The sequence below is a fragment of the Salmo salar genome, chromosome 20 (genome assembly GCF_965601325.2).
Source record: "Salmo salar chromosome 20, fSalSal1, whole genome shotgun sequence".
NCBI lineage: Eukaryota > Metazoa > Chordata > Actinopteri > Salmoniformes > Salmonidae > Salmo > Salmo salar.
Window position 1 is genome coordinate 94,829,763 of NC_138310.1, and position 18,254 is coordinate 94,848,016.

An 18,254-nucleotide genomic window follows, 5' to 3' on the forward strand; every position below is an offset into this window, starting at 1 on the left:
AATGTCTCTGTCTGAATCATCTCTTGTATTTATCTCTACTAGAATATCATGTTGCTGTCTGAATCATCTCCTGTTTTTATCTCATTATTTCCCCTTGCTTCCAGTCTAGTATTTAAACTCAGCAAAAAAAGAAACGTCCTCTCACTGTCAACTGCGTTTATTTTCAGCAAACGTAACATGTGTAAACATTTGTATGAACTTAACAAGATTCAACAACTAAAGACATAAACTGAACAAGTTCCACAGACATGTGACTAACAGGAATGGAATAATGTGTCCCTGAACAAAGGTGTGGTCAAAATCAAAAGTAACAGTCAGTATCTGGTGTGGCCACCAGCTGCATTAAGTACTGCAGTGCATCTGCTCCTCATGAACTGCACCAGATTTGCCAGTTCTTGCTGTGAGATGTTACCCCACTCTTCCACCAAGGCACCTGCAAGTTCCCGGACATTTCTGGGGGGAATGGCCCTAGCCCTCACCCTCTGATCCAACCGGTCCCAGACGTGCTCAATCGGATTGAGATCCGGGCTCTTCGCTGGCCATGGCAGAACACTGACATTCCTGTCTTGCAAGTAATCACACACCGAAGAATGAGCAGTATGGCTGGTGGCATTTTCATGCTGGAGGGTCATGTCAGGATGAGCCTGCAGAAAGGGTACCACATGAGGGAGGAGAATGTCTTCCCTGTAACGCACAGCGTTGAGATTGCCTGCAATGACAACAAGCTCAGTCCGATGATGCTGTGACACACCGCCCCAAACCATGACGGACCCTCCACCTCCAAATCGATCCCACTCCAGAGTACAGGCCTCGGTGTAACGCTCATTACTTTGACGATAAATGCGAATCCGACCATCACTCCTGGTGAGACAAAACAAAGACTCATCAGTGAAGAGCACTTTTTGCCAGTCCTGTCTGGTCAAGCGACGGTGAGTGTGCGCCCATAGGCGACGTTGTTGCTGGTGATGTCTGGTGAGGACCTGCCTTACAACAGGCCTACAAGCCCTCAGTCCAGCCTCTCTCAGCCTATTGCGGACAGTCTGAGCACTGATGGAGGGATTGTGCATTCCTGGTGTAACTCGGGCAGTTGTTCTTGCCATCCTGTACCTGTCCCGCAGGTGTGATGTTCGGATGTACCGATCCTGTGCAGGTGTTGTCACATTTTTTATTTTTTAATTGTATTTTTTCACCTTTATTTAACCAGGTAGGCTAGTTGAGAACAAGTTCGCATTTACAACTGTGACCTGGCCAAGATAAAGCAAAGCAGTGGGACACATATAACAACACATGGAATAAACAAAACATACAGTCAATAATACAGTAGAACAAAAGAAAACAAAAAGTCTATATACAGTGAGTGCAAATGAGGTAAGATAAGGGAGTTAAGGCAATAAATAGGCCATGGTGGCGAAGTAATTACAATACAGCAATTAAACACTGGAATGGCAGATGTGCAGAAGATGAATGTGCAAGTAGGGATACTGGGGTGCAAAGGAGCAAGATAAATAAATACAGTATGGGGATGAGGTAGGTAGGTAGATGGGCTGTTTACAGATGGGCTATGTACAGGTGCAGTGATCTGTGAGCTGCTCTGACAGCTGGTGCTTAAAGCTAGTGAGGGAGATATGAGTCTCCAGCTTCAGTGATTTTTGTAATTCGTTCCAGTCATTGGCAGCAGAGAACTGGAAGGAGAGACGGCCAAAGGAGGAATTGGCTTTGGGGGATGACCAGTGAGATATACCTGCTGGAGCGCGTGCTACGAGTGGGTGCTGCTATGGTGACCAGTGAGCTGAGATAAGGCGGGGCTTTACCTAGCAGAGACTTGTAGATAACCTGTAGCCAGTGGGTTTGGCAATGAGTATGAAGCGAGGGCCGACCAACGGGAGCGCACAGGTCGCAACGGTAGGTAGTGTATGGGGCTTTGGTGGCAAAACGGATGGCACTGTGATAGACTGCATCCAATTTGTTGAGTAGAGTGTTTGAGGCTATTTTATAGATGACTTCACCGAAGTTGAGGATCGGTAGGATGGTCAGTTTTACGAGGGTATGTTTGGCAGCGTGAGTGAAGGATGCATTGTTGTGATATAGGAAGCTGATTCTAGATTTAATTTTGGATTGGAGATGCTTAATGTGAGTCAGGAAGGAGAGTTTACAGTCTAACCAGACACCCAGTATTTGTAGTTGTCCACATATTCTAAGTCAGAGCCGTCCAGAGTAGTGATGCTGGACAGGCAAGCAGGTGCGGGCAGTGATCGATTGAATAGCATGCATTTAGTTTTACTTGCGTTTAAGAGCAGTTGGAGGCCACGGAAGGAGAGTTGTATGGCATTGAAGCTCATCTGGAGGTTAGTTAACACAGTCTCCAAAGAGAGGCCAGAAGTATACAGAAATGTGTCGTCTGCGTAGAGGTGGATCAGAGAATCACCAGCAGCAAGAGCAACATCACTGATGTATCCAGAGAAGACAGTCGGCCTGAGAATTGAACCCTGTGGCACCCCCATAGAGACTGCCAGAGGTCCGGACAACAGGCCCTCCGATTTGACACACTGAACTCTATCAGAGAGGTAGTTGGTAAACCAGGCGAGGCAATCATTTGAGAAACCAAGGCTGTCGAGTCTGCCAATAAGAATGTGGTGATTGACAGAGTCGAAAGCCTTGGCCAGGTCGATGAATACGGCTGCACAGTAATGTCTCTTATCGATGGCGGTTATGATGTCGTTTAGGACCTTGAACGTGGCTGAGGTGCACCCATGACCAGCTCTGAAACCAGATTGCATAGCGGAGAAGGTACGGTGGGATTCAAAATGGTCGGTAATCTGTTTGTTCACTTGGCTTTTGAAGACCTTAGAAAGACAGGGTAGGATAGATATAGGTCTGTAGCAGTTTGGGTCTAGAGTGTCACCCCCTTTGAAGAGGGGGATGACCGCAGCTGCTTTCCAATCTTTAGGAATCTCAGACGATACGAAAGAGAGGTTGAACAGGCTAGTAATAGGGGTTGCAACAATTTCGGCAGATAATTTTAGAAAGAGAGGGTCCAGATTGTCTAGCCCAGCTGATTTGTAGGGGTCCAGATTTTGCAGCTCTTTCAGAACATCAGCTATCTGGATTTGGGTGAAGTAGAAATGGTGTGGGCTTTGGCGGGTTGCTGTGGAGGGTGCCGGGCAGTTGACCGGTTGACCGGGGTAGGGGTAGCCAGGTGGAAAGCATGGCCAGCTGTAGAGAAATCCTTATTGAAATTCTCAATTATAGTGGATTTATCGGTGGTAACAGTGTTTCCTAGCCTCAGAGCAGTGGGCAGCTGGGAGGAGGTGCTCTTATTCTCCATGGACTTTACAGTGCCCCAGAACTTTTTTGAGTTAGTGCTACAGGATGGAAATTTCTGTTTGAAAAAGCTAACATGTGGTCTGCCACTGCGAGGACGATCAGCTGTACGTCCTGTCTCCCTGTAGCGCTGCCTTAGACGTCTCACAGTACGGACATCGCAATTTATTGCCCTGGCCACATCTGCAGTCCTCATGCCTCCTTGCAGCATGGCTAAGGCACGTTCACGAAGATGTTCAGGGACCCTGAACATTTTCACGGATAGACTACATATTTGTATCTCCCTATATAAACAGGTGTATTCAGACAACCGAGCTGCTCCCCATACTAATTTCATACTAATTTCTGACCATGGAGCTGTCCTGTATAGTATGTAACATGACAGCTACAAACAGAAAGGTGCCAGAAGATTGAGCTTTAACACGACTTTGCTGCAGAATAAGGCTTTTTGAGGGAAAACTGTACCTCGTTTGCCTCACATCTTAATTGAACTCGCAGTAAAAAAAAAAAAGTAGTAGATCTGGAAAAAAAAGATTTCTCTGGTTGAAAATGAGCAACAAAACAAAAATGTACAGGGGAAGATGTTAACAGCATTAAAACACGAGTATAACACTTTACTGCAATCTAAGCAGAATGTCACGTCCTGACCAATATTTAGGTATTAGTTGTATTATATTTGGTCAGGACGTGGCAGAGGTATATTTGTTTTGTATTATGGGGTTTTGTGTGTGGTGTAGTGGGGTGTGTTAGTGGTTGGTATAGGCTCTAGGGTTGGTTTTCTATGTAGAGTTAATTGGGGTTGGACTCCCAATTGAAGGCAGGTGTGTTGAGTTGCCTTTGATTGGGAGTCTAAGCAGAATTTATAATGCATCGCACAAGAGTAACATTCCATTCTGAGAGGGAGAAAGCTAGTAGACTTTTGTATCAAGACAATTTAAACACCATCTAGTAAGATATCACATGACCCGGCAGAAACGAATGATACGTTTAGGCAGTTTTATTCCAAATTATATACCTCAGAGGCTAGCTAGTGAAGTTAGTACATTTAACAAATTCAACATTAACGCTGGATTTGCAAGTGAACTGTTAACGCTAGCTAACTTGGCTTCTGTCAGTATAGCTAGCTAGCTAACTAACGTCAGGTAGCTAACCGCTAATGATAGCTAGCTAATGTAGTTCACGAACGACCCTGATCATAATAAGATCACACACTTCTTATCATCATTGCTCTGTCGAGTTTGGGAAGGTCCAATCTGGATTCCTTGACTCCCCACTTCCTCTTGAAGAACTCAGGAGTGCATTAACATCTATGAAAAGAGGCGAATCACGAGGACTTGATGGTTTTCCCTCCTTAGCTGTTTCTTGAAATATGGGATATTGTCGGGCCACTAATTGGTTCTATCAATCGTGCATTAAACCTTGGAGAATTCCATAGAGACCAAAACACCTCACTGATTATAGTTTTGTTAAAAAAGGGCAAATCTCCCCTAGACTGTAAAAGTTATAGGCCCTTAAGCCTTATTATACCAGAGCTCAAGCTGTTTGCAAAGGTACTTGCCATCAGATTGGAACAGCTTGTAGGAAATCTAATCAGCGATGATCAAACTGGGTTTATAAAGGGTCGTTTAGCCTCAGACAATATTAGACGTCTATTCATAAATGTGTTTGAAAACAACCCAGTCCCTGCTGCACTTTAGTTTAGTTGCAGAAAAAGCCTTTGATAGGCTAGAACTATTTATGGTGTGTTTTGGAGGCCTCTGGTTTTGGTAAAGGATTTATCTCCATGTTAAAAACATTGTATTCTGCATCCCAAGCAGTTGTGCAGACGGGAAATATTCTATCCAAGACTTTCTGTTTAAAACGTCCCACAAAACAAGGATGTTCATTATCACCAATGCTCTTTGCCCTGTCTTTGGAGCCCCTTGCTTCAGAGATTAGATTGGACCCACCTATTTCATCCATCAATATTAAAAAAGGTTAGCAGCACAACGTGTCATTCTATGAAACCTTATTGTATTTCTCAGACATCTCAATTTCCCTTCCACAGATTTTGAAATTGTTTACTCTTTTCGGTTCATTCTTTAAAATAAACTGTGAAAAATCTATACTCAATAGCCATGCAAAATTGCTTACTTTGCCTGCTGCATCTCCAGTGCAGTGGCATGAGGCAGACTTTATTTATTTGGGCATACCCACCAAATTTTCCCAAGGTTGCAGAAGGAACTATGTCAAACTAAATGAGGAGATCACCTCTGATTTGCAGAGATGGTCCTTTCTTAAAATCTCATTACAAAGCAGGATTTCTATAGTAAAAAGGAACATACTCGACCAAGGAACAAACATACTTGTATTTTCTCTACGCTACCTATACCTCATCCGCCAAAGTAGGAATTAATGTCAATGACCTCAAAGTGTATTTGGAATGATAAAAAGCCACGCATTCGATATGATACACTTACACAGTTAAAGAGAACAGGAGGTTTGTCTCATCCCATTTACAAATTATGTTACTGATCTTTCAAAATAAAATCCTAGCGAGTAAAGTCCCATAATTGGAGAGGCATCGAGGAAGCACTTGTTGCACCGCAGAGACTTACAGATCTAGTTTTTTTCTGATATCAAGGTAAAAACAGCATTCGAAAGATGTGGATAAATTATTTCCAACTTACTACAAGTACGGTAATACACTGAGAAACATATAGGCAACACTAAGAAGTTCTATGAATCTTCTCCTCTATGGCACAATCATAACCTGCTGACAATCAATAAGCCTTTTGTGTACCCATTGTGGGCGGAAAAGGGTGAGCATCACTTCCAGGCATTTCATGGTTCCTTTATCTACAGTTAAGATCTTTCTTAAAAGCTTATGGTGTACCATGGGATGCCCTGTTAACATCCCACATAATGCTTACATGGATAGACCCTTCATTAACTTCTAAAATAGTCTCTGCCACTTATGATTGGCTGCTGTCTGTTAAATGCTCTACATTGGTTGTCACTCTAGTATGGAACCGTGAAATGCAGGGATTGGGGCAAGACCTGAACTGGGATACCATTTGGGAAAATATATTTGTTACCTCTAGAAACCCAGCACACCAGCTTATACATTATAAGCTTATACATAGAGGTTACGAAACTCCATTTAGATGTTTTAAGATGAAGTTGATTCCTACTCCAATATTTGATAGATGCCGTATGAATGCTGTTGGAACACTATTGCACATGTTTTAGAAATATCCTGTGGTGTCCCAGTTCTGGTCACATGTTTTGGGACTGTCCAGTGGTGTCCCAGTTCTGGTCACATGTTTTGGGACTGCCCAGTGGTGTCCCAGTTCTGGTCACATGTTTTGGGAATGTCCTGTGGTGTCCCAGTTCTGGTCACATGTTTTGGGACTGTCCTGTGGTGTCCCAGTTCTGGTCACATGTTTTGGGACTGCCCAGTGGCGTCCCAGTTCTGGTCACATGTTTTGGGACTGCCCAGTGGCGTCCCAGTTCTGGTCACATGTTTTGGGACTGTCCAGTGGCGTCCCAGTTCTGGTCACATGTTTTGGGACTGTCCAGTGGCGTCCCAGTTCTGGTCACATGTTTTGGGACTGCCCAGTGGCGTCCCAGTTCTGGTCACATGTTTTGGGAATGTCCTGAGGTGTCCCAGTTCTGGTCACATGTTTTGGGAATGTCCTGAGGTGTCCCAGTTCTGGTCACATGTTTTGGGACTGCCCAGTGGCGTCCCAGTTCTGGTCACATGTTTTGGGAATGTCCTGAGGTGTCCCAGTTCTGGTCATTCCAGGATTTTTCTTTATTTTTACTATTTTCTACATTGTAGAATAATTGTGAAGACATTAAAACTATAAAATAACACATATGGATTCATGAGGTATTCACATGGACTGCATTATTTGTGGAATTTCTTTCCTTCTTAATGCGTTCGAGCCAATCATTTGTGTTGTGACAAGGTAGGGGTGGTATACAGAAGATAGCCCTATTTGGTAAAATACCAAGTCCATATTATGGCAAGAACAGCTCAAATAAGCAAAGAGAAATGACAGTCCATCATTACTTTAAGACTTGAAGGTCAGTCAATACGGAACATTTCAAGAACTTTGAAAGTTTCTTCAAGTGCAGTTGCAAAAACCATTAAGCGCAATGATGAAACTGGCTCTCATGAGGACCAGCACAGGAAAGGAAGACCCAGAGTTACCTCTGCTGCAGAGGATACGTTCATTAGAGCTACCAGCCTCAGAAATTGCAGCCCAAATAAATGCTTCACAGAGTTCAAGTAACCGACACATCTCAACATCAACTGTTCAGAGGAGACTGCGTGAATCAGGTCTTCATGGTCAAATTGCTGCAAAGAAACCACTACTAAAGGACACCAATAAGAAGAAGAGACTTGCTTGGGCCAAGAAACACGAACAATGGACATTAGACCGGTGGAAATCTGTCCTTTGGTCTGATGTTCCAACCGCTGTGTCTTTGTGAGACGCAGAGTAGGTGAACGGATGATCTCCGCATATGTGGTTCCCACCATGAAGCATGGAGGAGGAGGTGTGATGGTGTAGGGGTGCTTTGCTGGTGACACTGTCAGTGATTTATTTAGAATTCAAGGCACACTTAACCAGCATGGCTACAACAGCATTCTGCAGCGATATGCCAATCTGTCTGGTTTGCGCTTAGTGGGATTATCATTTGTTTATCAACAGGACAATGACCCAACACACTTCCAGGCTGTGGAAGGGCCATTTGACAAAGAAGGAGAGTGATGGAGTGCTGCATCAGATGACCTGGCCTCCACAATCACCCGACCTCAAACCAATTGAGATGGTTTGGGATGCGTTGGACCGCAGAGTGAAGGAAAAACAGCCAACAAGTACTCAGCATGTGTGGGAACTCCTTCAAGACTGTTGGAAAAGCATTCCAGGTGAAGCTGGTTGAGAGAATGCCAAGAGTGTGCAAAGCTGTCATCAAGGCAAAGAGTGGCTACTTTGAAGAATATCAAATATAAAATATATGTTGATTTGTTTAACACTTTTTTTGGTTACTACATGATTCCATATATGTTATTTCATAGTTTTGATGTCTTCACAATTATTCTACAGTGTAGAAAGTAGTAAAAATGAAGTAAAACCTTAGTATGAGTAGGTGTCTAGTTGTGGCCGCAACTGGTCTAGATTGTGAACGACTCTTGGCAGAATCCATTACTTGACTGTGGGTGATAAGCACAATAAAGTTTCAACTGCAACACACCAAACTATATGTTCTCAAATTCTAGTTTCTTGAACAATGGGGAGACTGTGTATGTTTTGGGTCAACAAAGCTGTGTCCATCATAACATTCAATAAATAATCACCATGCGATCAATTGTCAGATGTAAACATGTCTTTTTCCCCCATCTGCCTGCAGCAAGATATATTTCCCTTGCTCACATGATGGACAGTTGCTGGTTGCTGAGACAGTATTAAACCTGCTGTAGAATTCCTTCGAAAAATACAAATCATGACCCTCAAGTCAGTAAAGAGAATGAATCATGTGCGAACTGCACATTCCTACTCTGTAACATCACAGAGAGTGAACGGTGCTTAGACAAGACGAGACCATTTTTACAGAGCCAGTTGAAACGTTATTATCACGGACATATCCAAGCAAATAACAATAGAAAAAAGGCTCAAACAAAGGAAAATGCAGCTAGCGAACTGTCAGTCCAGGTTCAATGTTTGACATGACTGAGTTAGCTAGCAAGTGACAAGAACGTTATCCAGCCTGAATAGCAACCATTTTGTTTAGAACGGACGACCAGGCCTTTTGCATAGCAACTATTTTAACATGATGAATGACTGGCAGGCGTCTGTAGCAACATGACCAAAATAACGAACAACCAGTGTTTTGTCTCCGGACTATATCTTCTGGTGGAAGAATTACATTGTATGAATTCATTTATCAAAATAACGTTTTAATGAAAATATGTAACAGTTTTATAAAAGCAATAAGGCATTCGAGGCAGTTTTTTTGTCATGAATACAGTCACAGGTAAGAGGCAGTGCTGAATCATGAATACAGTCACAGGTAAGAGGCAGTGCTGTATCGTGAATACAGTCACAGGTAAGAGGCAGTGCTGTATCGTGAATACAGTCACAGGTAAGAGGCAGTGCTGAATCATGAATACAGTCACAGGTAAATGGGCTATTGTGTCGTGCCAAACAACACCATTTACCTGTGACTGTATTCATGCTGCAGCACTGCCTCTTACCTGTGACTGTATTAATGATTCAGCACTGCCTCTTACCTGTGACTGTATTCATGATTCAGCACTGCCTCTTACCTGTGACTGTATTCACGATTCAGCACTGCCTCTTACCTGTGACTGTATTCACGATTCAGCACTGCCTCTTACCTGTGACTGTATTCACGATACAGCACTGCCTCTTACCTGTGACTGTATTCACGATACAGCACTGCCTCTTACCTGTGACTGCATTCTTGTGCCTTACTGCTTAATTACATGCATACAGTATCCCCCCTCTATACAGCTCAGCTTCGTATGAGCGGCGTTCTCACTGTCTTTCCTGGTCTTTGCAGAGCTAGGTGTGCCGGCTGGTAGTGTGTGAGTTGGAAGTGTGTGAGTTACCGTACTCACGGTCTTTCCTGGTCTTGGCGGCGCTAGCTGTTGATGCAGGGCCCTGGCCGATACTGTTGAAGCCTCTGACTGTGATGAGGTACACGCGGTTCCCCTCCAGGCCTGTCAGCGCCATAGATGTCTCGTTCCCTGCTGTCTTCTTCCTCTTCCCTGACTCCTCCTGCTCGCTGTCCTTCCAGTAGCTCACCTGACAAAAGAAGACGTACGGTGCGTCTCTTTTTAAACTTGTCTTTTTATTGTAGTATTTACATTTTATTTGTTTTATTTAGATTTATCTGATGAAAAATGTAATGTATAATGCACACACACACACACACACACACACACACACACACACACACACACACACACACACACACACACACACACACACACACACCTCGTATCCCCGTGGTCTCCCAGGGCCAGGGTTGGGTGGTCTCCAAGTTACTTTAATTTCCGAAGAGGAAATGCTGGAAGCTTTCACCTCAGATGGGGCCTCTCTGGGCTCTGTAGAGGATAACACACACACACACACACACACACACACACACACACACACACACCACACACAACCACACACAACCACACACACACACACACACACACACACACACACACAACCACACACACACCACACACACACACACACACACACACACACACACACACACACACACACACACACACACACACACACACACACACACAACCACACACACACAACCACACACACACACACACCCACACACACAACCACACACACACACACACACACACACACACACACACACACACACACACACACACACACACACACACACACACACAACCACACACACACACACACACACACAACCACACACACACACACAACCACACACACACAACCACACACACAACCACACACACAACCACACACACACACACACACAGACACACTGTAACGGCTGCTTGTTGTCTCCTGTGTGCCTTGTAGAAAACGCCGCATAATGACGTGTCGATTGCAGAGTGAGTAATATACTTGAGATATTTACGCTACATACAGTGGGGGGGGACATTAGTAACGCTACAGACATTAGTAACGCTGCTGACACGTCTCATAATAACCAGGGGATTTTAAAATAAATACTACGATTCAGTACAATCAGTACATATTGATAACAGTAAATCAGTACATATTGATAACAGTAAATCAGTACATATTGATAACAGTAAATCAGTACATATTGATAACAGTAAATCAGTACATATTGATAACAGTAAATCAGTACATATTGATAACAGTAAATCAGTACATATTGATAACAGTAAATCAGTACATATTGATAACAGTAAATCAGTACATATTGATAACAGTAAATCAGTACATATTGATAACAGTAAATCAGTACATATTGATAACAGTAAATCAGTACATATTGATAACAGTAAATCAGTACATATTGATAATAGTAAATCAGTACATATTGATTACAGTAAATCAGTACATATTGATAACAGTAAATCAGTACATATTGATAATAGTAAATCAGTACATATTGATAACAGTAAATCAGTACATATTGATAATAGTAAATCAGTACATATTGATTACAGTAAATCTCTACAGTAAATCAGTATTACTATTATGTTTCATCAAATCAAATCAAAATCAAATGTATTTATATAGCCCTTCTTACATCAGCTGATATCACAAAGTGCTGTACAGAAACCCAGCCTAAAAACACCCAAACAGCAAGCAATGCAGGTGTAGAAGCACCTGCATCAAGTCAAGTGATATGTTTCATGATTACTTTCATAGCATATCAGCCATACAGTACAGTGAATAGTATCTGAATCCCAGGGGAGATCAGAGGATGAATAAATTACATAAAGTGACAGATTGTCAGTGTATAGAGGGTAATTCTTCTTGACTAACATTTCAAACATCAACAAATTAACCTCTAGACCAGGGCTGTCAAACATCTGGTGGTTTGAGTAAAACAGTTTCCAGCTCGCTAATAATCACATCAATGAAAGCTAGACAGTCAGGGATTAGAAACATTCCCAAAATGATAACTAGAGGAACATTTTTGACAGATTTAGACAGCGAAGGAGGACATTTTCAGTGCGGATCTCCGGACCTCGTTCAACACCGAATGCAGTCCCCGGGACGAAATGAGTTGTAAACTCGGTCCTGGGGCAGTTTATGACCCAGCACTACACAGCTGATTCAAATAACAAACTCATCATCAAGCTTAGATTATTTGAATCAGCTGTGTAGTGCAAGGGCAAAAAACAAAACCTGTACCCAGGGGGCACCTGGACCGAGAAAACTAAGATGTGATGATTTGCCTTTGGTTTTTACTTGTGAGAACCAGTAGAACTGAGGAAGTGACAGTAGAAGTGACAGTAGAACTGAGAACGTGACAATAGAACTGACAGTAGAACTGAGGACGTGACAGTAGAACTGACAGTAGAACTGAGGACGTGACAGTAGAACTGAGGAAGTGACAGTAGAACTGACAGTAGAACTGAGAATGTGACAGTAGAACTGACAGTAGAACTGAGGACGTGACAGTAGAACTGACAGTAGAACTGAGGACGTGACAGTAGAACTGAGGAAGTGACAGTAGAACTGACAGTAGAACTGAGGACGTGACAGTAGAACTGACAGTAGAACTGAGGACGTGACAGTAGAACTGAGGATGTGACAGTAGAACTGACAGTAGAACTGAGGACGTGACAGTAGAACTGAGGATGTGACAGTAGAACTGACAGTAGAACTGAGGAAATGACAGTAGAACTGAGAGTGGAACTGAGGAAGTGAGAGTAGAACTGATAGTAGAACTGAGGAAGTGACAGTAGAACTGACAGTAGAACTGAGGAAGTGACAGTAGAACTGACAGTAGAACTGAGGAAATGACAGTAGAACTGAGAGTGGAACTGAGGAAGTGACAGTAGAACTGACAGTAGAACTGAGGACGTGACAGTAGAACTGAGGATGTGACAGTAGAACTGAGGAAGTGACAGTAGAACTGACAGTGGAACTGAGGAAGTGACAGTAGAACTGACAGTGGAACTGAGGAAGTGACAGTAGAACTGACAGTAGAACTGAGGAAGTGACAGTAGAACTGAGGAAGTGACAGTAGAACTGAGAGTGGAACTGAGGAAGTGACAGTAGAACTGACAGTAGAACTGAGGAAGTGACAGTAGAACTGACAGTAGAACTGAGGAAGTGACAGTAGAAGTGACAGTAGAACTGAGGAAGTGACAGTAGAACTGAGGAAATGACAGTAGAACTGAGAGTGGAACTGAGGAAGTGACAGTAGAACTGACAGTGGAACTGAGGAAGTGACAGTAGAACTGACAGTAGAACTGAGGAAGTGACAGTAGAACTGAGGAAATGACAGTAGAACTGAGAGTGGAACTGAGGAAGTGACAGTAGAACTGACAGTAGAACTGAGGAAGTGACAGTAGAACTGACAGTAGAACTGAGGAAGTGACAGTAGAACTGACAGTAGAACTGAGGAAATGACAGTAGAACTGAGAGTGGAACTGAGGAAGTGACAGTAGAACTGACAGTAGAACTGAGGAAATGACAGTAGAACTGAGAGTGGAACTGAGGAAGTGACAGTAGAACTGACAGTAGAACTGAGGAAGTGACAGTAGAACTGACAGTAGAACTGAGGATGTGACAGTAGAACTGAGGATGTGACAGTAGAACTGAGGAAGTGACAGTAGAACTGACAGTGGAACTGAGGAAGTGACAGTAGAACTGACAGTGGAACTGAGGAAGTGACAGTAGAACTGACAGTAGAACTGAGGAAGTGACAGTAGAACTGAGGAAGTGACAGTAGAACTGACAGTAGAACTGAGGATGTGACAGTAGAACTGACAGTAGAACTGAGGACGTGACAGTAGAACTGAGGATGTGACAGTAGAACTGACAGTAGAACTGAGGAAGTGACAGTAGAACTGACAGTGGAACTGAGGAAGTGACAGTAGAACTGAGGAAGTGACAGTAGAACTGACAGTAGAACTGAGGAAGTGACAGAAGAACTGACAGTAGAACTGAGGAAGTGACAGTATAACTGACAGTATAACTGAGGATGTGACAGTAGAACTGACAGTAGAACTGAGGAAGTGACAGTAGAACTGACAGTAGAACTGAGGACGTGACAGTAGAACTGACAGTAGAACTGAGGACGTGACAGTAGAACTGAGGACGTGACAGTAGAACTGACAGTAGAACTGAGGACGTGACAGTAGAACTGAGGACGTGACAGTAGAACTGACAGTAGAACTGAGGACGTGACGGTAGAACTGACAGTAGAACTGAAGACGTGACAGTAGAACTGACAGTAGAAATGAGGACGTGACAGTAGAACTGAAGACGTGACAGTAGAACTGACAGTAGAAATGAGGACGTGACAGTAGAACTGAAGACGTGACAGTAGAACTGACAGTAGAACTGAGGACGTGACAGTAAAACTGAGGACGTGACAGTAGAACTGAGGACGTGACAGTAGAATTGACGACGTGACCGTAGAACTGAGGAGGTGATAGTAGAACTGAGGACGTGACAATAGAACTGACAGTAGAACTGAGGATGTGACAGTAGAACTGAGAGTAGAACTGAGGACGTGACAGTGGAACTGACAGTAGAACTGAGGACGTGACAGTAGAACTGACAGTAGAACTGAAGACGTGACAGTAGAACTGAGAGTAGAACTGAGGACGTGACAGTAGAACTGACAGTAGAACTGAAGACGTGACAGTAGAACTGACAATAGAACTGAGGACGCTTCCGGTTTGGAGCGAGAAGTCGCACTACGCTTCACTCCACAGGTAATATTACACTTCATTACATTACAACGGTTTGATTTGTTTGATCTGAGCAATTTTTCTTAGCTAGCTACATAGCCGTCTTTGTATCAAAGATAATTGTGTAGTTTAGAGTAACTAGAGTAATTATCGAGTAATTATCGAGGTTAGCTATCTTCGTCCTCCTAACGTAGTCATCACTGCTAGCTAGCTAGTCAACACTGCTAGCTAGCCAACCAGCCAACTTCTACCGACTAGCAGCACTGTAGAAACTATTACATTACAACGGAACGACTTGATTAGTGTAGTGTTAGTGTTAGTTAGCCAGCTACTTAGTTGTCTTTGCTGTCTTTGCATCTAAGATAATTGTGTACTCTAGAGTAATTATCGAGGCTAGCTAGCCAGCCGCGACGCGACGCCAGACTTAGTCAACACACCTAGTCATCATTAACCCACTGCTAGCTAGCCAACCGTTACCGACTAGCAGCGCTGTAGATACTAATACTTTACAACGGAACGATTTGACTAGTGCAGTGTGAGCTAGCTAGCTACATAGTTGTCTTTGTCATAGCTTGATAATTGTGTAGTTTAGTAATTATCGAGGTTAGCTAGCCAGCTATTTCCGTCCCCCGCGACGCCATTTTTCCAAACCCAGCCAACTATTACCGACGAGCAGCATTGTAGAAACTAAATACATTACAAAGGAACGTCTTGATTAGTGTTATGTTCGCTAGCTACAAAGTTGCTTTTGTATCATGACAAGGTGTAGTACTGAAACTATCGAGGTTACCTAGCCAGCTACACGTTCAAAGTCAACAACGCAGCCACTGCTAGCTAGCCTACTCCACCAGCCAGCAGTACTGTATCATTTTCGTCATTTTAGCCAATAAGATTTTTGCAACGTAAGCTTAACTTTCTGAACATTCGAGACGTGTAGTCCACTTGTCATTCCAATCTCCTTTGCATTAGCGTAGCCTCTTCTGTAGCTTGTCAACTATGTGTCTGTCTATCCCTGTTCTCTCCCCTCTGCACAGGCCATACAAACGCTCCACACCGCGTGGCCGCTGCCACTCTAACCTGGTGGTCCCAGCGCGCACGACCCACGTGGAGTTCCAGATCTCCGGCAGCCTCTGGAACTGCCGGTCTGCGGCCAACAAGGCTGAGTTCATCTCAGCCTATGCTACCCTCCAGTCCCTAGACTTCCTGGCGCTGATGGAAACATGGATTACCACAGATAACACTGCTACTCCTACTGCTCTCTCCTCGTCTGCCCACGTGTTCTCGCATACCCCTAGAGCATCGAGCCAGCGGGGTGGTGGCACTGGAATCCTCATCTCTCCCAAGTGGACATTCTCTCTTTCTCCCCTCACCCATCTGTCTATCTCCTCATTTGAATTCCATGCTGTCACAGTTACCAGCCCTTTCAAGCTTAACATCCTTATCATTTATCGCCCTCCAGGTTCCCTTGGAGAGTTCATCAATGAGCTTGACGCCTTGATAAGTTCCTTTCCTGAGGATGGCTCACCTCTCACAGTTCTGGGTGACTTTAACCTGTTAGGGCTAGGGGGCAGTATTGACACGGCTGGATAAAAAACATACCCGATTTAATCTGGTTACCACTCCTACTCAGTAACTAGAATATGCATATACTTATTACATATGGATAGAAAACACCCTAAATTTTCTAAAACTGTTTGAATGGTGTCTGTGAGTATAACAGAACTCAAATGGCAGGTCAAAACCTGAGAGATTCCTTTACAGGAAGTGGCCTGTCTGACCATTTGTTGAACTTGTTTTCCATCTCTATCATTTACTAAGGATCTCTGCTCTAACGTGACACTTCCCATGTCTTCCATAGGCTCTCAGAGCCCGGGAAAAAACAGAATGTCGTCATTCCAGCCCCAGGCTGAAACACATTATCGCCTTTCTCAAGTGGCCCATCAAGAGACACTAGCTTATGCGCGTGACCCCGACCGCCCCCGCCTTTGGGATTTTTTCCTCTGTTTGCCGAAAAGGAGATTCCCTGTCGGAATATTATCGCTTTTCTACGAGAAAAATGACGTAAAAATTGATTTTAAACAGCGGTTGACATGCTTCGACGTACGGTAATGGAATACTTTGAATTTTATTGTCAGGAATTGCGCCAAGCGCGCGACACTTCTTTACTATTTCGGATAGTGTCTGGAACGCACGAACAAAACGCCGCTATTCGGATATAACGATGGATTATTTTGGACCAAACCAACATTTGTTATTGAAGTAGCTGTCCTGGGTGTGTATTCTGACGAAGACAACAAAAGGTAATGACATTTTTATAATAGTAAATATGATTATGGTGAGTGCTAAACTTGCCGGGTGTCTAAATAGCGAGCCCGTGATGCCTGGGCTATGTACTTAGAATATTGCAAAATGTGCTTTCACCAAAAAGCTATTTTAAAATCGGACATATCGAGTGCATAGAGGAGGTCTGTATCTATAATTCTTAAAATAATTGTTATGCTTTTTGTGAACGTTTATCGTGAGTAATTTAGTAAAATGTTAGCGAATTCCCCGGGGGGTATGCTAGTTCTGAACGTCACATGCTAATGTAAAAAGCTGGTTTTTGATATAAATATGAACTTGATTGAACAAAACATGCATGTATTGTATAACATAATGTCCTAGGGTTGTCATCTGATGAAGATCATCAAAGGTGAGTGCTGCATTTAGCTGTCTTCTGGGTTTTGGTGACATTATATGCTGGCTTGAAAAATGGGTGTCTGATTATTTCTGGCTTGGTACTCTGCTGACATAATCTAATGTTTTGCTTTCGTTGTAAAGCCTTTTTGAAATCGGACAGTGTGGTTAGATTAACGAGAGTCTTATCTTTAAACGGCTGTAAAATAGTCATATGTTTGAGAAATTGAAGTAATAGGATTTTTAAGGTTTTGAAAATCGCGCCACAGGCTGGCAGTGGCTGTTACGTAGGTGGGACGAATTCGTCCCGCCGGTCCCATAGAGGTTAACCTCCCCACGTCTACCTTTGACTCATTCCTCTCTGCCTCCTTCTTTCCACTCCTGTCCTCTTTTGAACTCACCCTCTCACCTTCCCCCCCTACTCACAAGGCAGGCAATACGCTTGACCTCATCTTTACTAGATGCTGTTCTTCCACTAATCTCATTGCAACTCCCCTCCAAGTCTCTGACCACTACCCTGTATCCTTTTCCCTCTCGCTCTCATCCAACACTTCTCACTCTGCCCCTACTCGGATGGTATTGTGCCGTCCCAACCTTCGCTCTCTCTCTCCCGCTACTCTCTCCTCTTCCATCCTATCATCTCTTCCCTCTGCTCAAACCTTCTCCAACCTATCTCCTGATTCTGCCTCCTCAACCCTCCTCTCCTCCCTCTCTGCATCCTTTGATTTTCTCTGTCCGCTATCCTCCAGGCCGGCTTGGTCCTCCCCTCCTGCTCCGTGGCTCGACGACTCACTGCGAGCTCACAGAACAGGGCTCCGGGCAGCCGAGCGGAAATGGA

The 18,254-nt window shown here is 43.7% G+C and overlaps 1 protein-coding gene across 1 annotated transcript in view; it reads right to left on the reverse strand.

The window, feature by feature from the left end:
* Positions 1–18,254, reverse strand: part of LOC106581589 (contactin-5) — a 483,973-nt gene that overhangs the window by 11,133 nt on the left and 454,586 nt on the right. Inside the window, exons 20-21 of the mRNA XM_082966829.1 lie at positions 10,332–10,441; positions 9,953–10,139 (exon numbers count right to left, since the gene is read on the reverse strand). Of these exons, the coding sequence (XP_082822955.1) occupies positions 9,953–10,139; positions 10,332–10,441 (297 nt within the window). The remainder of the gene's footprint in view (positions 1–9,952; positions 10,140–10,331; positions 10,442–18,254) is intronic.